At 37.3% G+C, this 23,877-nt stretch overlaps 3 protein-coding genes across 5 annotated transcripts; 2 read left to right on the top strand and 1 right to left on the bottom strand.

Annotated features, from left to right (window-relative positions):
- Window positions 1-4,985: 4,985 nt before the first annotated feature.
- LOC111444214 (transmembrane protein 184B-like) lies at window positions 4,986-15,489 on the top strand. The gene is made up of 8 exons (XM_023082224.1): window positions 4,986-5,184; window positions 5,277-5,436; window positions 5,587-5,743; window positions 9,141-9,214; window positions 9,709-9,858; window positions 13,325-13,610; window positions 14,495-14,728; window positions 14,820-15,489. The coding sequence occupies exons 3-8, from the start codon at window positions 5,588-5,590 to the stop codon at window positions 15,162-15,164; spliced, it is 1,245 nt and encodes a 414-aa protein (XP_022937992.1). The 5' UTR covers window positions 4,986-5,184; window positions 5,277-5,436; window position 5,587; the 3' UTR covers window positions 15,165-15,489.
- A 1,617-nt stretch (window positions 15,490-17,106) lies between these two features.
- Window positions 17,107-19,154, top strand: LOC111443901. 3 transcript variants are annotated; one of them, XR_002710596.1, is made up of 4 exons: window positions 17,107-17,584; window positions 17,766-17,879; window positions 17,962-18,018; window positions 18,812-19,154. XR_002710596.1 is itself a non-coding variant. In XM_023081745.1 (3 exons), exons 1-2 carry the CDS (start codon window positions 17,384-17,386, stop codon window positions 18,015-18,017), a joined length of 552 nt encoding a protein of 183 aa, XP_022937513.1. In that variant the 5' UTR covers window positions 17,246-17,383; the 3' UTR covers window position 18,018; window positions 18,812-19,154. The 3 variants fall into 3 exon arrangements, 2 of the variants coding, with proteins under 2 accessions (XP_022937513.1, XP_022937511.1); XM_023081745.1 differs by having other exon boundaries at window positions 17,246-17,879; XM_023081743.1 differs by lacking the exon at window positions 18,812-19,154 and adding an exon at window positions 18,186-18,346 and having other exon boundaries at window positions 17,247-17,879.
- Window positions 19,155-21,195: 2,041 nt separating this feature from the next.
- Window positions 21,196-23,169, bottom strand: LOC111444388 (germin-like protein 5-1). Its single transcript, XM_023082477.1, has 2 exons — window positions 22,908-23,169; window positions 21,196-21,952 (listed from the first exon to the last, which is right to left on the bottom strand). Exons 1-2 carry the CDS (start codon window positions 23,017-23,019, stop codon window positions 21,417-21,419), a joined length of 648 nt encoding a protein of 215 aa, XP_022938245.1. The 5' UTR covers window positions 23,020-23,169; the 3' UTR covers window positions 21,196-21,416.
- Between the last annotated feature and the right edge of the window lie 708 nt (window positions 23,170-23,877).

The following is a 23,877-nucleotide window of genomic DNA, read 5'->3' as shown; positions in this document are numbered from 1 at the left end:
GGATAATTGCTCTCGAATTTTGAAAAAAAATTTAAATGGCTATAACCCACAATTGAGAGCTCAGCCTTACTCGATTCTTGTTCCATACTAATGCCCCAACTTCAGACTTTATAGGGGAGCTTAAACCGATGTTGAAACTTCAAGGATTGTCATGATTTGAAGATTGAGTTTTCTAAATTTCTTATCGAAAATATCATCTCCGATCAATGAACTACCGACCTTCAATTTGAATTATGGTCATTGGATGTGATGACGTGTGTCTTCTCTAGGAACATACTCAAATTTGGTAAAATTCCAACGGTTGAATTTGAAGATACGGTCAATAAGGCAAGAAAAAAAGAGAAGAAATCTAGAGAAAAAGAAAATCCCCCCTCGGGTTTAAACCTTAGGTTCATAAATTGAAGTAGATTTCGAACTTGAGCTTCGGTTGGAGGAAAACTGAAACATAGGCTCTGTTCCGAACCTTGCAGACTTGGAATCCACGCGTTCATTCCAACTAGACGCATGGTCTTCATCGCATCCTGCCTGTCTCCACGTTTGCCGCTCACAACTCTCGTCCAACATCGCAGCCCAGCTCGCCTTGCGACTCTCCACAATGGTATGATACTGTGCACTTTGAGCATAAGCTCTCATGACTTTGCTTTGAACTTCCCCAAAAGGCCTCACACCAATGGGGAGAGTATTCCTTGATTATAAACCCATGATCATGTTGGTATTAATATAACACATGCGGAAGCAATTTGGATCTTAGGCACTTTTAGAACATCAATTATTGTAAATTACTAGCATGTTCATAAGTATTAAAACTTAATGAGTTTAAATACTAACCTTTTGTAGTTCAAACTCCTTTTGCCTCACGAACCGGTTTCGAACCACCACTAGTGTCTTCTCCACTATCCTCCGGTCTTAGAACGGGATTGTAGAATCCGGTGAGTGACTAAACTTGGGAGGGATTTTGTATACGTGAAGAGAGTGTTTGTGAGAGGTTTTTCTCAAGGTTTTTCACCAAGATGAAGAAGACCTTCCATGTATCATGATCACTCTATTTAAAGAGTTATGTTTGCATGTTCATGCAAACTTGAGATCACCAAATTTTGACACTTAAAATTCCACTCAAATGTTTGGGATTATGTGGCAAGCATGCATGTTTGAGTTAACCAAATTTTGAAACTCAAAATTTCACTCAAACTTGTGGGGTTTATTTGGCAAGCATGCAAGTTTGGTTAAACCAAATTTTGACACCTCAAAATTCCACTAACATGGATTTTTCCATTAAATGAAGTCAACATACATTTTGACTTTCTTCATTTTAATTCAACAATTAATTTGAATAATGAATTTCAAATTAAAGTAACATTAAATGATTAATTAAACTATTTAATTAATATTTAATATTAATTCAAATACCAATCCCAATCAATTCCGACACCTAATTGATTAAGATATTTAAATCTTATTTAAATATCTCAGATTCTCTCTTTTCGTTTAATTCGTAAATAAAACAAAATTGCGGTTAAATATATCGTATATATGTAACGCATATTCCCTAATTTGAATTCGAACACTTCGAACTCACTCGTCACATTGTTCTATGGTTTAGTCCGATATGAGCTAGCAGAGGGACCTAATGGACCTATAGATCATGGGCTCCAACGATCCAAGATTAACCGATTAAACTCATTAACCTGGTTAACCAACATTCGTTAACTACTAGGACACTCCACTATAGCCTAGTAGTTGCACTCCCCTCACTATAGATATATTTCTGTCCATCTGATATAACCATGATTAGTAAGTCGATCCTTCACAGGTTGTTCGTAACTAGAGCTGGGTCAATTTATCGTTTTACCCCTGAAGTTACTTCTTGTTCCTTATGTCTCACTGATCCTCTAATGAACAATTGGTTTGTGGTTCAACCAGTAAACCGAATCCCTCTCAGGCCAATGAGAGGGTGGGGCCCCTTGTTCAAGACCTGGAGTCAGTGCTTAAGGGAACTACCTTTCTTCTATCCCTAAAAGTGGGTAGGAGTGAATTCCGTCTTGCACCCCACGTCCCTAGCCATTCACCCAGTCTTACCCCTGAAATGAGAGGCCTGTTGAGTCGGCGAACTAGAGCCACTCTCACCCATGCAAATCTAAGGATAATTCCGAATAAACAGGAGTTCATGGTTAGCTCAGGATTAAAACCGAGTTACCTAGGTTATCGAATGAAAAGAAAATCAGTCTCAATAGTAAACGACTTTATAAAGTGAGAGTGGTTTTCTTCATGGTCCAATCTTATGCAATACTCATTGCATAGGACGCCCCCACTCACATGTTTCCACATGCACAATTTAGTGATCACATTGTTTATATCATATACAAAAGTGGGTCGCATCCATAGTGTCCCCAGAATAAGGTACTCAGCCTTATCCTTATACTATAGATCATTTTGACTATATACTTGAACTTGATCCACTCTTATGTCTCTACATATAGTTCAAGTAATCATACTATAGCCAGAGTGTTCTTAGTTTATTGGATTTAGATTAATGATCGTAAAGTTCACTTTATTCAATAACAATTTTTACTGAATAAACATCAATAATAACTTTATTGAAAATAGAATATATCTTTGTTTACAAACTATGAGTTTTAGGACATAAAACCCAACAGATCATTCCTTAAATTAGCAGATGTGAGACTTTCATCTAACACGTGTCAGACCATCTCCAGCTCTCAGCTTTCGTGCGGCTCAGCTAAGTTGATTCCCCTATCGTCTGCTCCACCCGACTCAGTGTAAAATATTTTAAAATAATAATAAAGTCGCTATTATATGCCTGACATAATTAAGAAATGCTAAAAATCTTTTAAGATATTTCAAAATAATGTCATGAACTTAAATGTTCATAGCAAAATCGTTAAAACAATTACTGTTGAAACGTATATAAAATAAAGTAAAATAAAAAATACCGTGACCTAACCTAAGGGCTACAAATAACATGAATGCTTCTACTCTATCTCCAGTCTCATGGTCAGCATTGCGACGTCACATCTGAGGTGCCTTGTGATATGAAATCACTACCAGAGGAGTAAGATTTGGATTACCTTATTGATCGAATATCTCAAGGCAAGAACATTTGTTTGAGGTTCGAATCACTCCACAAGCAAGATCGATCATGTATAACTTCAGTGATTCTAAACATGCAATCTAAATTTAACCCTAATGATAAAAAATCACTACAAGGGAAAGTAAAATTTAAATTATCTTGTTAATTAAATAGTCAAGACAAGAACACTTGTTTGAGATTCGAATCACTTTACAACCAAAATTGATCATGTCTTGTTAATTAAACAGTCAAGGCAAGAACACTTGTTTGAGATTCGAATCACTTTACAACCAAAATTGATCATGTCAAGCTTGAATGATTCTACATGCAACCTAAACGGTAGAATTGCAAATAAACTTAGACATTGGCTAAAGGGAGCACAAATGTTTTTTTTACTACATTTCCAAGTCTCCTTACCGTAGTAACATACATGACTTTATATAACCTCAAAATAAAACCGAGTCAAGAGTTTGTAACATTCGTACTATATGACTATAATTAACCATTATGTATACTTTATGGCCGTAGTTATCCACCGTGTAAATAAGTTTTAAAATACATTAAAAAACACCATAACTCTAAATTATGATCCACCCAAAATTTATAACAATGAAACTCCATTCTTCCTCAATGTGACATGAATTGAAATATCTTTTGATAATTTCAACAATATTTTCGTCACATTTTCATTGAAGTATATTTTATGATTGATGTCACTTGGTTCATATCATTTTAAGTTTATCTTAAAGGTAAGAGTAACGCATGTCTTGAGTATTTTAAGAAATATTCAGTTATGATCAGAAAATGCAATCACATACAATCATGTATGGGACATGTCATAAAACATCATTTCATGGTCTTGGTCTCAACTTCCAGCTTGGGTAGGATTGGATGTGTAGTACTTTTCAACACACGACCTATGTACACACACATGAACCCTCTGGAGAGCTCGTATATGTACCCAATGGACCTGACCTTCGACTAACATTGTGATGTCCCACATTGGTTGGGGAGGAGAACAAATCACCCAAGGGTGTGGAAACCTTCCCCTAGCAGACGTGTTGTAAAGCCTTGAAGGGAAGCCCGAAAGGAAAAGCCCAAAGAGGACAATATTTGCTAGCGGTGGATCTGGGTCATTACAAATGGTATCAGAGCCAGACACCAGACGATGTGCCAGCCTTCTCGCTTTTCCCCGAAGGGGGGTAGACACGAGGCGGTGTGCCAGTAAGGATGCTGGGCCCCAAAGGGGGGTGGATTTGGTGGTGGTCCCACATTGATTGGAGAAAGGAACGAGTGCAAACGAGGACGCCATATTGATTGGAGAAAGGAATGAGTGCAAACGAGGACGTTGGGCCCCAAAGGGGGGTGGATTGTAATGTCCCACATTGGTTGGGGAGGAGAACGGACGCTGGGCCCCGAAGGGGGGTGAATTGTAATGTCCCACATTGGTTGGGGAGGAGAACAAATCACCCTTTATAAGGGTGTGAAAACCTTTCCCTAGCAAACGCGTTTTAAAGCCTTGGGGAAGCCCGAAAAAAAAAGTCCAAAGAGAACAATATCTGCTAGCGGTGGATCTGGGTCGTTACAAACATACATATGTTATCATAACATCACGACGAACATAAATGTCATAAGGTACGTGTCCGTACGAATATAGCAGGGAATTATCTAGATACACGTGAACATACAATATGCATGAGGTCCCCGTTGTTTAATACATAACATAATCATTCCATGTTATTTCGTAAGGTAATATTGTATACAATATGATACAATACTTTCATAACATGTCATATTCATCAACATAGACATAATAAACAAACATAACAACATGATATTTTCAAATTAATTTCGGTATTACTAAAACAAAGTCCATAATTAAGAACATTTCTAAAATTTAACATTTTATTTTTACTTTTGAATTTGCGAAGGTTCTCCGTTGTTCTTCCGGGAGACTCTAAGCCGCTATTGTTCGTCTCCAGTTCAGCTTTCATCTTGTTCGTTTCAATTCCAACGATTTCTTGTTTCCTTTTCCAATTCACTTCCACCCCCAGATCCGCCTACTATATATTATTACTCCTCAATCTTCACCAAAGGTGATGATTCTCTATCGATTTCTTAATCTGAAAAATTTCAATTATGGCGTTTCGTACGAGTTCTCATTCTATTCGTTTTTGGATTCTGTTAGTTTTTTCAATGCCATGCGGAATGAACTGAACGTTCAGCTGCCGAAGTTTGACGATTTCTTTTTGGGGTCTGCCTCCAGTTAATTGTGCATTTGGTGGCAGACTAGGGTTTCTGTCAATCTTCTCCTTGTTTTCGAGATCAGGCTTCTGAAGCAGCAACAGGCAAGGGGAGATTTCCTTTTTTATTTAATTTTTCTATTTTTTTTCCTGTTTGATGTGTCTGGTTCTTGGTAAATCATCTTCCTCACATACATTACTTTAATTTTGATCCTGTTGATAATTTCCGCATACACCTTGGTGTTCATTTTGCAGTATGGTGGATGCGGTTCAAATCTACTACAGTATTATTGCGTTTTTTTGCACGGTTGGAGCCATTGCTCTGGCGGTCCTTCATATTTACCGGCATCTTTTGAACTATACGGAGCCTACTTATCAGAGATATATCGTGCGAATCATCTTTATGGTCCCGGTTAGTTTTCCTTCCCCACGTTTCATTTTTAGTTCAGGAAAGATCCTTTGGCTTTGTTTGGTTGTGGGTTCGTTAGAAGGCTTCCTTATTGACATGTTCATGGTTGAACACCACGTATCTCTGATTTATGCACCACATTATGTTCCTTTATATCCTAGATGATATGCATGTTTCGAACTTGATGATTTAATGAAAATTTATATGTATGTGTTCATCTTTGTTCTGTTTTCTTGTTGTGTTACCTTGTATGAATTCTTGGACTTTGTATATTATTGCTTCGAGGAGGAAGCCTCAAGTTGCATCTTGTTGGAAAATCGCGAGTCTTAACTTTTGACACAGAGAAAGTCGAGTAAAAGTTTCAAGTGTCGGGGGGCAGTTTATATAGCTTTTCTCTCTAGATGTTTTAGCCACCATTCTTACGTACTTTCTTTCTTACCACATTCCATATAAGCAGCATAAATCTCGTAGAAATTCCAGAGAAATTTCAATTGGGAAGGTTCTAAGATTGAAAGAGGATACAATTTAGCTGAGGAATAAATCTCTTTGACCCTGGTTGAAGGATGTCCAGGCATTGGAAATATTTGAAAAGAAAATGATGCTCTTTTCATATGGAGATTTCCAGAGAAGAAGAATCTCTATGGCACTTAATTATAAAGAGAAATTATGGATCTAATTTCAATGGTTGTTGTACTGACAATAGCAATTTTTTTAGCGATAAGAAATGATTATTGAAGTCAGCATTCTTTTTGTTGTTATTATTGATAATGACATTACATTCATCAAGGAAAATGCAAGAATTACAATAAAAGCTACACCAAAAACCATGGCAATATAAGGGGCAACCACAGCCTAAAGTGAGAGAAAATTACAGAAAGGAAACAAGTTGCAGCCAAAAATCTCAAGGAATATATTGAAATGAGCATCAGAACGAACATCGTCCCACACTTTTTCCTTCCCTTGAAATGGCCATTTGTTTTTATCCAGCCAAATGTGTCACTACAAGCATGAGTTTCTTCTTCATCTTAGATTGGCATACATTATGAGAGTTTAAAAAATGGGAAGGAAATAGAGAGGGATAACACTCAAAATAGTCTAAATAAGGGTGAATCTTTTTCTTTTAAAGAAAGACGTCTTCTAAGAAGAACCATCTTTCTAAATCACTGATCATCATTGGATTCCGGAAGCAACTTGTTTAGGATTATCACCCAAAAGCAAACCTAAGTAGGGAGAAAGGAGTTCAATCTCTAGTTGTATTCTTTATACAAGATTGGTTTTCTTTTTTTTCTGTTCTTTTTCCTTCTTCTTCTGTGTTGCCCCATTTACTGAAAACTTATTATTTTCTTTTCTATTAGAAAAGATTTTTCATCCATGGGTACTGCAACCTACAATGTTACTGAACTTATTGTGTACTGATGATACCATCTCGCCAGACTTCTTCCTAGGGGACACCTTCACAGTTCCTAAAACTCTTACCTTTAACTTCAAACAAAAGTTAAAGATCAATAGAATGTGCAAGGTTCAAAGAAAATTGTTTGATGTGGAAAGGAATAAAAGAGTTGGTTTTGTTCTGAATTATTAGGTGATGTTGTGTAAAAATTCAGTGAGATGTTTTTGTAACTTAGAAAGCTCAGGAGCTTTCCTTCTAACTCCAAACAAGAGTTAGGATCAATAGAATGTGCAATCTGTAAAGAAAATTATTTGTTGCGGAAATGAACATAAGAGTTGGTTTTGTTTTGAATGATTAGCTGATGTTGCTTCAAAAGTCAGGGAGATGTTTTGTAGCTTAGATAGCTCAGGAGCTCTCTTGTAAATTCCTTGCCTTCTGTCTTATCAACAATCCTCAATTCTCAAAAGAACCACTCTTATCTGATTTGGAAAGGAAAAACCCACAAGTAAAAAATTTCCCTTCATTCCTAGTTCCTTGAGTATTAATATACTGGATTAACAAGCGGAAACCTCGATGGCCTTTCTTCTATTAGTGTTTCAAATGCAAGATAGGTGGTGAGGACATGACAACTTGTTTATTCACCATCCGTTTGTGTATGGTTTGGTGGACTCAACTCTTAAAGATATTCAATGTTTTTAGTGCTCCCCCATAAAGTTAGAGTTCTATGTTGAAATGCCTTCAAAGCCTATTCGTCACGTTTTGTGAATCAATAGATTATTATTATTATTATTATTTTTTAGGGATTAGAAACCAAATTTTCAGTGAGAAACATTTAGGGATATACAAGAGCATTAAAAAAGACAACCCAATCCTGTAAAAGGGTCTCCAATCCAAAAGAGTAAAACTTAATGAATAATTACAAAAGGCCTTAGAGGTCACCACTCACAAGGAGGTATTAAATCTGGTATTTTCCCAAAGAACATCTCAAGATCGATCAACCCTAAAAGATTCTGCTATTTCTTTCCCCATGGCGATCTCAGAAAGAAAAAAAGCCTCTCAAAGAACTTTCCATTTATCCTTAAAGGGAGGGAACAACACGATGTTGGATCTTCAATCCCTATTACGAACAAACGGAATCCCAAAGGTGTCCTAAAACTTGTCCAAATCAAGTGAACAGATTGGCAACTCTACAATAAATCATCAATATCCTCAGAATCTCCTATACACACAAATGCACCACTGAGGATCGAAACACGAAGAGCATCTTTGAATGCGATCCAAACTTGACTTTCCCATGCAAGGAGGGAATCGGTAGAAAATAATTTGAAATTTAAGAAGGGAAGACTTCCTTTTTACGGAAATAATTAGTTCATTGCCTCAAAATAGAGTGCTTTTCACATAGATTTTTGTTACTTCTCTTATTTCCTTCTAAACACCAATTGGAGGGTGTGCTTACAAGACCTTGGTTGTAGGATTGGGTTCCCCCTCCCATCTAAACTTTGATCCCTTGTTTGGGGAATCTATCAACCCCTGCTACCCCTGCAATAAGTTTTCCTGGATTACTACATGCCGAAAGAGGTGTTGGAGCTCAAAATAGCTGCTTGAAACTTGCCATGGGTCTTTTGGAGTTTTCTCAAAAGGCATCGTATTTTTTAAAGGGTTGGGATGAGGTTGCTCTATTAAACCCTTGGTGAAGAAATTGGGATTTACTTTAAAGAATGGAGCGTTGAAAACCATTTATAAATTGTGTTCTAAGATTACAAGTGGTTAAACTGGGACAACAAAAATACTTCTAACTAACTACCACTTTTGTTTGCGTAATTTGCTACTTCATCTTTCCTTTTCACACCATCTTTCCTCCAAACTTTTTACATTTACGTTTTTGCTTCTTTATATGTACTTTCGTAGTAAAACCTTTGTGTTTATTCTTTCTTTCTTTCTTTTTCTTGTTTGTCTTCCTTTTTGCATTATGTTATTAGTAAATCCTAAAATTGCACCCTTGCATCACAGGTATATGCACTGATGTCCTTCTTGTCTCTTGTTATACCTTCGAGTTCAATCTATTTTAATTCAATTCGAGAAGTGTAAGTAGTCCTTGCTTAATCAATTCTTTATGGAATTTTGAAGTTTGTCTGTTTCTACTTTGTTGCAAATCCACTAATTTACTTTTCTTGTGGCTTTTATTTCTACTGTGAGGTCTATTTGTGGAAGATTACTGAGGCCTACCAAGAATAATATGAACTTTTTTTTTGGGGTGGGCATGGACTTTGTAAAATGAGAAGAGTATAATTTTTTTTCTTCACGATCGAATCATGTATTTAACAGCTTCTTGGTCATTCCTTTTTCTTGTATTGTTGGATTTCTTTAATGGCCATCTAAAACATGCTTCTTGAATGCTCCTTTCTCCCAAAAGTTTGTGTAGAGAAGTTATATGCAAATAAACAAATTTAATAAGAATGAAATGCGGTCATTTCAGTTCTCATGCCTTCATTTAAACAGTAAAAACAATTTCGTATCATTGTCCTTTCGGTTATGGTTATGGATCAAATATCTAATCATTAGTTTTGATTTTTTTTAGCTATGAAGCTTGGGTCATTTATAATTTTCTGTCATTGTGTCTGGCATGGGTTGGTGGTCCTGGAGCTGTTGTAATAAGTTTAAGTGGTCGTGTACTGAAGCCATCATGGGGCTTGATGACGTGTTGTCTTCCTCCTGTACAACTAGATGGGTAAGTTCACAAAAGTTCAATTTTTTTGGATTGATGTAATGATTGAGTTATTAATGGCAGCATATACTAGTCAACATTGAATTATGTTAACTCACTTGAATATAATAGATGTACACCAGACATGTAGGCATAGTTAGTGCATGCTTCATTTTTTTTCATGCATTAATGCCTTCTAACGGAGAGTGTCCATGAAAAGGATGCTGCAGAGAGATGCCTATTTTAATGTAATTTAAAACACTGTGCTCCACTTAGCTACTTGTATTAGGATTTTCTGCTAAATGTATTTTCAACAAATCCTACTCTTTTTGCAATGATTCCCCCCTCTACTATTTCCTAAGCTTTTCATATGTTTCCAGTATTGGATCTCCCTTATGAATTCTCTTGCTACTACAAAATGCTTTTTCTATGGATCTCCTAAACTCGTGAGAAAAAAAGAGGGAGGGAGAGAGATCCTCAAACCATCCTTTCTCTTGCGTCTCAATTCTTCGAACATTGTTGGAGTTCTGGACAATTTAGGGAGAGAAACGAGTTTTTTAAGAGTGAATGAAGATCTCTCTCCCTCCAACAATGTTCGAAGAATTGACTCTTAAAAGAAACAAGTTTTTTTTAGAGTTCAATTCTTCGAACATTGTTGGAGTTCTGGGATATTATTCTTTTCTTTCGATGTATTATGTGAGTTATATACCCCTCATTCTGTCACCTCATTTGGTTAATGTAATAAACTAAATTAAAAATAGTGGATTTTTTATGATCTTTTGAGAACTGTACGTGTTTTGTGGAATTGGTGAAAATAAATAAAATGCTCAAGAATACGAACTCCATTAGGAGAGAAAAGAACAAAAGCCCAGCCAAACTAAAAACACAGCCAAAAAAAAAAAAAAGAAAAAAGAAAAAAGAAGAGAATATAGGCTCTCCAAGAACAAAAGGACCCAAGCATTGAATTTCTCAGAAATGCTCAGGGTATTGTTCCATCTCTAGACTCCAAGAGTGAAGACAATTTAGGCATATGTTGGTATAATCTTAGCCATTTTGCAGATGCGCAGGTATTGTTTATCTTTCGGTGGAAATGTTCTGGGTATTGTTCCATCTTATGTAACTATGAAGTTTTTGCTGGGCTATTTAGAGCAGTAAGAAACTAGCCCATATTTAGGCAAATATTATGGATGAGAAGTTATTTATGTGAAGAACGTAAAATGATGTTAAAGGTTGCTCCAGTATATATTTATCTGAAAGTTAATAATTCCTGTTTTGTAGATTAACATCTTAAAACTGTCTATAGTTGTATTAGTTCTGGAAACTGTTTGAAAAGATATCTTTGGTTCGTTGTTTTATTCATTCTTCATATAGTTTAGAAATAAACACAGTTATGTGAGAAAAAAAAATAAGATCAATATGTTTAATTTAAGTTTTACTTAAAAAATAATTAGTATAGGGCAAAGCACCAGCCAAAGGGCAAATTAAGTAAAGATGAAGGTAATATTCCCCATTTATATTAATTCTTTGTCTAGTAGCCATGGGTTTTTTATGACACCCATTAATCCTTTGGTTATCTTGCTGAATGTTTGGATTTGAATGAATAATTTCTGGTTTTAATAATACCCAAGTACATTCAAAAGTTGGTTCAATTGAATTTCTGTTCTCCCACTAATGATTTTGAAATTATCTCTATACTTTCCTCCATTTTCACCAAAAGAATCAGTTATTGCTTCTCAGTTCTAGATCCATAGCCACATTGATAAATCTCTTAGGAGACTTTTTCTTGTGATCCACCTAGAACTCCCAAACTAGAGGGCTCAAAACCTTGAGAGCGGACACAATTTAGTCGAGAAAGTAGGCATCTACACACGTTGAACTGTATGTTTCTTGTTACCTGGATGTGCTTGCTATTCTTCTATTCATCTAAAGTAAGCGTCTTTCCCCAGTTGTTCTTTCGATCATGTTAGACAACCTTACGAGCAACAGCAAGTTGAGTTTTAGCAAGTCTAATATAAACTCCTTTTGATCTGTGAAGTATCTTGTCATATTCAATACCTACTAATCTCCAATCCTTTATTGAAAACATTTACTCTGTAAATGTAGCGCCTTTCTGCAGCCATCATGCATTGACCAAGTAATCATTGGGGCTAGTGAAGAAGTAAATGGACTTATAGGGAATGAGTTGAAACCAAGATGGTTACGTACATAGGATTTAAATTCCTACAAGTTTCTTTGACATGGACGCTGAGATTAGCTGAGATGTGTGAAAGTTGGTTTAGACACCTGTGGATATGAAAAAAAGTATCCTTTTCCTCAAATATGTGGATAACCTTTCCTTAGTCCACATCTTTCTAGGATATTTTGCTAGGAATGACATATTCATAATCACCGAACACCATGTTGGATCTCTTTTGGACCTTTTTTATCGACATCTATGCTAACATATGACAAAAATAATCAATCAAATCAGCATTGTTCGATTATTATAGATTACTAATAGATATAGAGAGAGTGAGAAGAATGAATTATAAATATTAAATAGCTCACCCTTTGAATTCAAGATGGTCAAAGCTCAAGAAATTCTTGAATTTTTACGCAAATAGCTTTTGGCATCTCTGAGCAGTTAACAATGTGCAAGGAAAACCATCATCTTAGAATGTGTTCCAAGCGAGTATGAGAGAGTGAATTGAGGTTTAAAATAGTGGAAGAGATAGATAGAGACCATGGAGGGCAGAGCGGCAAAGAGTGAAACGAGTCAGAGAGAGGCAGAAAAGAGTGAGATAGAGAGGCAGAGAGAGAGCTTATGAGAGGAACAGAGAGAGAGAGTGAGATGGAGAGATGACTAATAGAGCATCCAATGGATAGAAGGGCAGAGGGAGAATTGTTGGAGAGTGAGAGGAAGAGAGATTGAGAATGAAACGAAGGGATAGATAGGGAGGGTTGGAGGGACTACAGAGAGAAATAGAGAGACCTTACTTAGTTGTTGCATGCTTTGATGAGAGAGAGAGAGAACAAACTAGACATTTCATGAATGAGGTTCAGTTGAGTAGGTTGGGTAAGGAGACTAACATAAGTGCCTGAATCTGTTGCCTCATGTCTACACATTATTAGCACAAGTGCGCTTCACAAGGGCACCATGCCTACCTAAGGCAAGGTGCTGTTCATGCTATTGCTTCTCCTTCTTGCTTTCATTTGGAGAAATGAACCTAGTTTGCTGAGCTTTCTTTGTATTGTTAATTGCTTTCTGCTCTCCATTTGCAGAGGGCTTTTAATTATTTGTAATTATAATCTATTTCAAATAGTACAGAATATTTAAGTAAGCTTCTCAATGTTTGTGATGTTTAGTAGTAATTTCCTCTAAAACCTAACCAGGATAACCCTTTATCTAATATCTAGTTATTGGGCATTATATCTTTCCTCACTTATCAGGAAAACAAAAGTATCAATCTGAAACTTCATCAGATAACCTTACGGGTTGCTTTCTATGCAGGCGTTTTATACGGAGGTGCAAGCAAGGCTGTTTGCAATTTGTCATTCTGAAGCCTATACTAGTTGCTGTTACACTTATTTTATATGCAAAAGGGAAGTATGAGGATGGAAATTTCAATCCAAAACAATCATACCTTTATCTCACCATCATCTATACTATGTCATACACAATGGCTCTTTATTCATTAGCATTGTTTTATGTGGCATGCAAAGACTTACTTCAACCATTTAACCCGGTCCCGAAGTTCATCATCATTAAGTCTGTTGTCTTCTTGACTTACTGGCAGGTGAGTGATCTTTAGGTTCTTTTTCTTTTTCAAATCACTTGCTTCTCTATATGGATGTTTCTTTCGTTAGTGTGTGTAGTGTGTGTGGCGTTGTGTTGATTCTTACAACATACTCAGAGGAAGGTTATAAATATGGTGGCTTTGAAATGTGAGTGTAATCTACTATGGGAAATAATGTGTTTTACAATTTAGTTTTAGAAAACTTATGGAATGAACGCAAGTTAGACTTCAGATAAAATGTGATGCTAATCTTCGTTACAACCACTCAAACATTGAGCGGTTACCCGGTATTATTCAGTAGGCTGGAGTGTGCGCATTTTGTGGGGTCCTTGGGATAGAGGAACTATTTAATTTTTAGAGGGCTTAAGAGATTTTGTGAGATCTCACATCGGTTGGGGAGGAGAACGAAACACCCTCTATAAGGGTGTGGAAACCTCTCCCTAGCAGATGCGTTTTAAAAACCTTGAAGGGAAGCCCGAAAGGGAAAACCCAAAGAGGACAATATCTGCTAGCGGTGTGCTTGGGCTGTAGCAACGTTTGATCCCTAGGTAGATTCTATGTTTCTCTGACTTTTGTGGTAAAACTTTGTTGTAATCACTTGTTGGGTCTAATTTTACTTGATTGGAGGTCCTTTTTGTAGTTTGTCTTGCGGAGTTGTTCTTTGTATGACCTTGTATTCTTTCATTTTCGGTTTTCGTTAAAAAAAACATCCTGGGTAATGTACTTGTTTCTCAAATTATAGCTTAATTTATAGACCAAAACAACTAGTATGCGATCATCAAAATGTCTTTTTAGTTCAGATATTGTTGTCACAACCTGAAGCATGTAGAATGAACATCAACTGATTCTATAATATGATTTCTTCCCTATGTAATTTGGTTTAGGGCGTCCTCGTTTTTCTTGCTGCAAAAACTCAATGGATCAAGAATGCAGAGGAGGCTGCTCAATTTCAAGATTTCCTCATATGCATTGAGATGCTTATAGCCGCATTGGGCCATCTTTATGCATTTCCATACAAAGAATATGCAGGAGCTAACATTGGTGGTTCGCGTGGTTTCACCGGAAGTCTTGCACATGCCTTAAAGTTGAATGACTTTTACCACGATACAGTCCACCAAGTGAGCTTTTTTTGATATAGTTTTCAAGTTTGAGATTGTTTTGCATCTCTTTGCTGGATTCTTCATTGCCCTCACCACTTTTCTCTTGCAGTTTGCACCAACTTATCATGATTACGTTCTTTACAACCATAGTGACGGTGACGAAGGAACGAGGAAGTACCGATCGCGCACCTTCGTGCCTACCGGCCCCGAAATGGACACTGTTAGAAGAAACAAACACATGTTTGCAAACAAGGTAGAGGACATTCCACTTTCCACAATCCCTCAGAATTCCTATACCGTTCTCGAACCAGCACATCCCGATGCAATGAAGTCATCTCTTCTCATGGATGCCTCTAACTCTTTATCCACACCGTACGATATGTCGCTTATCGACTTGGATATGTCGAGCTACCCCTCGAAAGTTCCTGCAGCAAATGAAACTGAAACGAGGTGACGAGAATTGTCGGACAGGTAGGAAAAAAACGATCGTGTGAGGAACTTAATACGCAAAGAAAGATATAATACAAATAGAGATTTTAGAGAGTATGTATGCACACTGGCATTGCGGCATAACAGAAAATTGTGTAGAATGGCGTGTTCTTCAGTCCATGGTGATGTATATACATACAATACACGATTCTGATTTCTTATGAATTAGGATTTGATACACAATCATGCAATATAAATTCATTTTAATTACCATACTGTAATATGTGGAGGGAATAACCTTGATTTGAAGAATATTGGTGTAATTCCATTTCATAAGGGAAATTAACCTATTTAATATTGTTTTTTTTTTTGTGCCCTTTTGAATAGCTTCCTATAGCATTTCTTTATTATAAATAGGTTTATGTACATTTTTGATGAATCATAAGAGGAGAATTATGTAATTTGCTCTTGTAATATGGTATTAGAATCTTCGTAGTTATCGAACATTTATCGTATCTAAGATTTATCTTCCCTTTCGTTTATTTTGCCATTATATTAGAAGAATCAAAGGTTCAACCATTTGATTGGTGTCATATTGAATTAATGGAAAAAACTTCTTCGAATAGTCCAAGTTATGTGGAGTCTAAAGTCGACTTTTGTGGGAGGAATATTGATTTATGAGGACCGTTGTTTGGCTAGAACATGTTTCTATTTTGGAAATCATATGATGAAGTCTCGAACCCGCGAAGGAGGAACTAGGAAGCTAGCCTACTATTAAATATTCACTCTAGTTAAGGTAGTGTGATGGGTAGATGAATGGCTTAAGACGATTTAAGTTGTGTAAGATATGAGTGATTTTGACAATGTTTCATGAAAAAGAGGGAAGTGGAGCACGCCCCACTTGGAGTACCCTCACGAAGGATCATGCTCAAAGTATATACGACAATAGATCGTGCTCAAAGTATATATTTCTCCATCGACAATGGAAATTACATTAGTGGGAACATAAACTAAAACATCTCCGGACTGGGTCTCAACTACGGGCAAAAGAGTCACACTTCCTTCATTTAAAGTACAACTTGATTCAACGGCTCTTTTCAAGAGGCGTAAATGCAAATAAAAAACATATCTTGGATAAGCTTTGCGATCCTACGATCTTTGTAAAAGAAGAGACAATCGTTGATAAGGTTGTGCTGGTTTGGATAGATTATCATATATGATTGAAGTGTGTTGTTTTTTTGGACATAAAATATTCAGCCAAAGTTGAAGGTATTGCAATGTAGTTAGAGAAGGCGCTCTATTGAGATTCAGAGTGCAGTCGATTTGATAATAATCTAGTGACATTACTTCTTTAGTCCAAACCTACAAATCGTTAGATCATTTACGTGGAAGAGGGTGAGCTTCAAGAGAATGACGTGAAGTTTTTGCAGCATGAAATTGTGCACTACTAGACACGAGATAGATCTTCCAAAGAACAAGATTTTTTTCGAATAACCCAATTCATTAGGAATCTTGCCGATCCACTCCTATTCAAAGATTAGTCTTTTGTCTCTGTGTATTCACATTAAGAATTCTTTACCGAGACAAGAAGAGATGCCAAATGAGCTGTTTACTTCCCGAATAAATATTCCTACATCTATATATAAACGCTAGTTTATCAAGAATATGCAAGAAAAACCAATAGTTTATTATCTAATAGATTTTTCCGTTCTAATACTTCACCCGAGAGTTCTCGGTATTTACCAAACCTATTCCTATCTAACACAACACTATCCGATCAAATGACAAAAACATTGTTGAGAACAAGATGGTTTTTTTCAAATGAAACTAAAGCCGAATTCATGTAACTAGAGAAAAGTTTCCCATTGTTTAGCCGAACAAATATAGAACCATGAAACAAGAATTAACTGGATCAGAATTGATCGAGAGTCGTGAAAACACGTTTTTCTTCCAAATCCATAAAACAATATAAGAATTGAAATCTTAAATTTTTAAAATACAAATTTAGTTGTTTCAAGAAAAAAGAGTTCAAATTTGTTCTCTTCCGTTACCAAAAAGTTCATCACACAAACAATTTGCCAATCACTCGCCAACAGATCCACCTGGCCCTGTCTGTCATCGGCCCACATCGTTTCCAAACAAATTTCCTTCAAATTTCTCCATTCGAACAATTTCATTTCAATCCAATCCCATCCCATTTCACTCCTTTGTTTCTGTTCTTCAATTTGTGAATCGCATTTATATATGTTCGAATCAAAACATATTGAAAACCAAATCTCAGCTGTTGATTGCAGTAGCGTTAATGGCGATGGCGACGAGAATCGTAAAAGAATCGCGACGGCCGAAATCAGGCGCGATGATGATGATGACGACGACGACGACGACGACGACGATGACGATGGAAAAACGGAGATCGGTAAAAAAGGCTTTGGAAAAGCGAAACAGGTGATGTTCTATCCATTTCGAAAGGCGAAGAAACAGATTCTTCGGTGTAGGATTAAGAGGACCTCTTCTTGTTCTTCTTCGATTTTTAGTATTACAAGAACAAATTCTTGGGATAAGAGTGTTTATGATGCGAGTGTAAATCAAGGCTGTGGTTTCTGTTTTGCGAAACATTCAATTTCAGATTCTAAGAATGGATCTCCGACTGATCCGAATCATCCGAAGTTCACTGATGAAATGTTGAAAGTTCTTATTGAAAAGAATGATTTCTATTCCAAAGAATCCAATCCTCATTTGGGTATATTCCTCGTTCTTCTTGTTCATATATCTTGATAGTTGATGCTTGTATGCAGTTTGTTCATACTGTTTTTGTTTGACAGATTTTCAAGTGGACACTAAACAGGAAGAAGACATCCAATTGGGGTTTGCTTGTTGAGGTATGTAACAAATGTTGTTCATATATTGATGGAAATTTAGTATTGGGTTAGACTAGCATTCTGTTTGGTTGATCTGAAAGTAGCCTGTTGATGTATGTTCATAGTTGGAATATATACTCCGGAGGAATATATTGACACTCCATAGTTATTCGCATTTGAAAATATAGTGTGACATCGCACGTTGATTGGAGAGAGGAATGAGTGTCAACGAAGACACTGGGCTATGAAGGGGTGGATTGTAAGATTCCACGTTGATTGGAGAGAGGAATGAGTGCCAGCGAGAACGCTGGCCCCTAAAAGGGGTGGCTTGTGATATTCCATATTGATTGGAGAGGGAAACGAGTGTCAGCGAGGATGTTGGACCTTGTACGGGGTGGATTGTGAGATTCCATATTGATTGGAGAAAGGAACGAGTGTCAGCGAGAATGCTTGGCCTCGAAAGAGGGTGGATTGTGAGGTCCCACATTGATTAGAGTGGGAAACGAGGTCAGCGAGGACGCTGGCCCCTAAGGGGGGTGGATTGTGAGATCCCACCTCGGTTGAAGGGAGCAACAAATCATTTTTTATAAGGGTGTGGAAACTTCTCCCTATCATACGCATTTTAAAAACATTGTAAAGAATGTTTCGTTTTAAAATGCGTTTGCTAGGGAGAGGTTTTAAAATGCGTTTGCTAGGGAGAGGTTTTCACACCCTTATAAAGAATGTTTCGTTTCTCTCTCCAATCGACGTGTGATCTCACAACTACAACTACTTCATTAATGAATGTTAATAATGTTTGCCTTTCCTACTACAGATTGAAAGTTGCTTGAAGCTGCACTTTGTGTCTGTCTAACTGATGTTAAGGTGTGGAAGATGGTCTTTGTTCATTGTTTGATGATAACTTGGATTGGAGGTCCCTCCAAATGATCCCTCTTCCCAAGCCATTGTTATGGAGGCAGGACCTTGTTTGAGCCTCTCTGAGTCGAGTTCGTCGTCCTGCTTTCGTTCTCCGTTCACCGAGGAAGACCCCGTTCAATATGGAGCTGAAACCGAGATTATTTTGATGACTAGAGTTTCTGGTTTTGATTGTTGGTTCTTCAGTCTGGAGGGTTTTGGCTATGGTTTCCTCTTTGATGGTAGCGGCCATGGCTTTGCTTGTGGAGTTTTCTTCTTCCATTTCTCTTCATCTGTATTTTTAGTTTGGTTGTGTATCGAGTTTGTATCTTTGAGTATTGTATATCTACATTTTCTAAAAATTTCTAAAAATTTCTAAAAATATTACCATTTCAGTTTAAATATTACCATTTCAGTCTAATTCTCGGCCTCCTTATAATAAGCTGGGCGGAGAATTGGACAGAAATGGAGACAGAAAATACAATTTCATGCCCGACCCCATTTATCTAATAAAAAAAAAATTCTCCATTCCTCTCATATTTTCCTATTCTCCGTTTAAATGGAGAATTCCCTCCCATTCGAGACTGATCCCTACGAGTAAAATGGATATCTGACTATTGAATTTAATCACATGGTTCGTTCGTTCTTATCTTGTTTAGAATATTTAAAAAATAGTGGTCAAAATTAATAGAATAAAATAAAATATATGAATATTTAAAAAATAGTGGTCAAAATTAATAGAATAAAATAAAATATATTGTCCGATTAAGATGCCATTTTCACGTGGAGAATGGGGAAAATTATATATTATTCTTTTTTTTTTCTTTTTTAATAAAAAAAATTGCTTCATAAATGGACGTTTGACGTAATGCTCTTATCCACGTGGCAAAAAATGATTAGATAATGCTATTTAATTCAATTTAATAATCATGATAATTAATAAATCTAATACCTTCCGTTCTTAAATAATTTTAAATTGACGTGTTTGGTGATAGAAGAAATCTGTTTGTTTGCATAAGAAGGTGATCGAGACTATAAATGTGAAACATCAAAATCTAATACGCAACCTTTCATAGAAAGTTAACTGAACTTCGATTACACGAACTAGCTGATGCTAAAATTTATAGACACGTGCATTGTATTACAATCGTAGTAGAAAAAAAAAAAAATAGATTGTGACCCACATGTGGTTTTTTTTTAAAGAAGGCGACATGGTGCCTAATGAACCACATGATGACCGAGAGAAGAATAGGTTGTGACTCTCATTTGTAGAGATCATGTGAGGGTCGAGAGGAGAGTAGGTTGTAACTTCTACATGAAAGGGCCACCTAAGGGTTGAGAAGAAGAGACTGTGTTGTAACTCCCATGTAAAGGGACCACGTGAGGGTTTGGAGAAGAGACGAGGTCGTGACTCCCAGGTGAAGGTATCATGTGAGGGCTTGGAGAAAAGACTAGGTCGTGACTCCCACGTGAAGAGACCGTGTGAGGGCTGATAGAAGAGAGTAGGTTGTGACTCCCGTGACTCCCACTTGAAAGAACAATGTGAGGCTCGAGAAGAAGAGAGTAAGTTGTAACTACCACGTAAAAGGACCATGTGAGGGCCGAGAGAAGACAGTAGGCTATGACTCTCATGTGAGGACCGAGAGAAGACAATAGGCTATGACTCTCACATGAGGACTGAGAGAAGAGAGTAAGTTATGACTCCCACGTGAGGACCGGAAGAAGACATTAGGCTATGACTCCCACGTGAGGATCGAGAGAAGACAGTAGGCTATGGCTCTCACATGAGGACTGAGAGAAGACAGTAGGTTATGACTCCCACGTGAGGACCGGAAGAAGACATTAGGCTATGACTCCCACGTGAGGACCGAGAGAAGACCGTAGGCTATGGCTCTCATATGAGGACTGAGAGAAGACAGTAGGTTATGACTCCCACGCGAGGATCGGAAGAAGACATTAGGCTATGACTCCCACGTGAGGACCGGAAGAAGACATTAGGCTATGACTCCCACGTGAGGACCGAGAGAAGAAAGTAGGCTATGACTCCCACGTGAGGATCGAGAGAACACAGGAGGCTATGACTCCCACGTGAGGACCGAGAGAAGACAGTATGCTATGACTCCCATGTGAGGACCGAGAGAAGACAGTAGACTATGACTCCCACGTGAGGATCGAAACACGTGTCTTAATGCAGCTGAAGATCGATGCAATCACAATGCAAGGAAATTACTCGTGTTTAAAAAAGAAAATTGATTCTAATAAAAAATATTATACAATCTACATTATCAAAAAATGATTCCAAAATAATGAAGGGAGAGAGAAATGAAGAACAAATCCCCAAATCTCAATTCTTATTCAAATTATGAGTGAAACAAAGGAACCCAGAAATGCAATAATACAAATCACAATACAAACACAACACAACAACCAAATCAAATCAAAATCAAATCAAATCAAAATCAAAATCCAAACACAATCTTCGATTTCGATTTCGATTCACGGAAACCGCCATTGATTTGCCTCTCTTATTTTGGCGCAAGTCTCGATTTGATCTTCTTAACCTCTTTAGTTCCAATCTGAAACGCCTTCGTCAACACATTGTCCGGCACCGGCGGAGATGCGGCGAAAAGCGTTGCCGCAATCGATTGAGTACCAGGCAACTGACTGTTGAATGCTGCAATCACTGCCGCTGGAACCTTTCCATTGTTCTTCTGGAAGTGGACCAATCCCTTGGGGAACACGAAGATCTCGCCCATCTTGATCGTCTTCGAGACGAGGACATTCGCGGTGGTTATGAAGCCGACGTCGAGTTGGCCTTCGATGACGAACACAATCTCGGTGGCGCGCGGGTGTGTGTGCGGTGGATTCAAGCCACCGGGGGCGTAGTCGATCCGCGCTAGGGAAACGCCGAGCGTGTTCAGGCCGGGGATAAATTGGACATTGGCGGCAGTTACTCGCGAGCCTTGGGTGTTGTTTGTTAGCCCTGGTTTGGCCAATCCATTGAAGAAGAAATCGTCCGCTGAGAAATTTGACTTGCAGGTGAATCCGTTTACTTTGATTCCTGTTTTGATTCAAATGTTAACATCTGGAAAAATAAACTGTTTGGAAATGCTATGATCTTGCCTAGTTTGAGCTTAAACTTGATGATTTTGCTTGATATTGTTAGGTTAGAAATGTGAAAACTGTTCCACATGGATTAGAACATAGGAGAATCATTGAATCTTGCAGATTTTGCTTGATATTGTCAGGTTAGGGATGCGAAAACTGTTCCACATGGATTAGAACATAGGAGAATCATTGAATCTTGCAGATTTTTCTTGATATTGTCGGGTTAGGGATGCAAAAACTGTTCCACATGGATTAGAACACAGGAGAATCTTTGAATCTTGCAGATTTTGCTTGATATTGTTAGGTTAGGATGCAAAAACTGTTCCACATGGATTAGAACATAGGAGAATCATTGAATCTTGCAGATTTTGCTTGATATTGTTAGGTTAGGATGCAAAAACTGTTCCACATGGATTAGAACATAGGAGAATCATTGAATCTTGCAGATTTTGCTTAATATTGTTAGCTTAGGGATGTGAAAACTGTTCCACATGGATTAGAACACAAGAGAATCTTTCAATCTTGCAGATTTTGCTTGATATTGTCAGGTTAGGGATGCGAAAACTGTTCCACATGGATTAGAACATAGAAGAATCATTGAATCTTGTGTTCTTCCTCTGTTTACTTTCCAATATCAATGTTGTCAAAGTTTGAAATGTAGTTCGAATTCAACTTCGATTCGAAGAGAGTGCAACATCTCATTCTTTCACGTTGAATATCGTTCACATTTCTAACATGACAACATTTCTATTAGTACGAGACATTTTGAACGAAAACAAAAACAACTCTAGACCCACACAACCTTAACCCAGAACCCCAAATTAGAAACCAATGATTATGCAACTGTTAGAGAATTGGGGAGACCTAAGAACTTGAAAGAACAGAGCTAGAACACTTGAAGTAGGTACCTGAAGCAAGATCGGCAACACAAACGTCTTGAAGCAAGTCGGGATCGGCGATGGTGACGGCAAATAAGAAGGCAAGAGGTGCAGCAAACAGAGCAGGGAGAGGTAGCTTCATGGTTGAGAAGAGAAGAGTATGAGAAAATGGAGGAAGTGATGGGTATGGTAGGTGGTGGATGGGGAAGTTAATATATAATTGAAGCCAAGAAATGAATATGAATAGAATAATGGTGTGACAGCATTGTATGAGCAAAGGGGAGGGAAAGGCAAGAAATATGCCACTTCTTAGAGATGAATGGGAAGTCAATGCCTTGAGGCAAGGCAATGGGCTTTGTCCTCATCTTGTTTTCTTGTGGAAATTTTGGACACATCAACTTAGAGAGTCACATCCCTTTTCTTTTACGTCTCTTGGAAGCATTCATTGACCAAAAACAATAGAGAAAAAAGGTTTCACCTACTTGATATTTTGTCTACCTGTTGACTTGAGTGTTGTTGAATTAATGGAGGCAAGGAATGTTCGACCATAAGGATAACTCATTATAAAAATACTATTTGGCTAGGATTGAGCAAAATTGTAACAAGTCGCACTTGTACTAGTTGGAGCTGTTGGAGCTGTTAAGAGTTAGCGACGTTGGTAGAGGGTTAGCATGATGTCATCTAGTTTCTTCGATCTAATTCCTTTTTTTATGGTTTTAAACTTCTCCCATTTTCGAGTTGTTTTTATTAGTTGTATTATTATTTTTCACTTGATTTAGGACATAGTTGTGGAATTATAGGAAATTTGGAATTTTGAACCTAGAATTATGAACAAGGAAAAGGGGTCGTTGCCTATATATGTGGTCTGGGTGAAGGACGTATCATGCTCGTCTTTTTTTACCTTATTTTGACTTTTCATGTTTTGATTCTACTATGATACTTTTAAATATGTTAATCTCGGATAGAGATGTTCATAGGATATGGTAGGGATGAAATCCTT

The sequence above is a fragment of the Cucurbita moschata genome, unplaced genomic scaffold (genome assembly GCF_002738365.1).
Source record: "Cucurbita moschata cultivar Rifu unplaced genomic scaffold, Cmos_1.0 Cmo_Scf00006, whole genome shotgun sequence".
Classification (NCBI taxonomy): Eukaryota; Viridiplantae; Streptophyta; class Magnoliopsida; order Cucurbitales; family Cucurbitaceae; genus Cucurbita; species Cucurbita moschata.
Note: the sequence above shows the minus strand (reverse complement) of the source record. Positions and strands in the feature narration are given on the sequence as shown.

Coding starts and splice junctions, on each gene's coding strand:
- LOC111444214 (XM_023082224.1), top strand. CDS start 5,588: ATGGTGGATGCGGTTCAAATCTACTACAGTATTATTGCGTTTTTTTGC. Junction 5,744..9,140: donor GAATCATCTTTATGGTCCCG/GTTAGTTTTCCT, acceptor CTTGCATCACAG/GTATATGCACTGATGTCCTT. Junction 14,729..14,819: donor ACCACGATACAGTCCACCAA/GTGAGCTTTTTT, acceptor TTTCTCTTGCAG/TTTGCACCAACTTATCATGA.
- LOC111443901 (XM_023081745.1), top strand. CDS start 17,384: ATGTTCGAATCAAAACATATTGAAAACCAAATCTCAGCTGTTGATTGC. Junction 17,880..17,961: donor AGAATCCAATCCTCATTTGG/GTATATTCCTCG, acceptor TTTGTTTGACAG/ATTTTCAAGTGGACACTAAA.
- LOC111444388 (XM_023082477.1), bottom strand. CDS start 23,019: ATGAAGCTACCTCTCCCTGCTCTGTTTGCTGCACCTCTTGCCTTCTTA. Junction 21,953..22,907: donor TGTTGCCGATCTTGCTTCAG/GTACCTACTTCA, acceptor GAATCAAAACAG/GAATCAAAGTAAACGGATTC.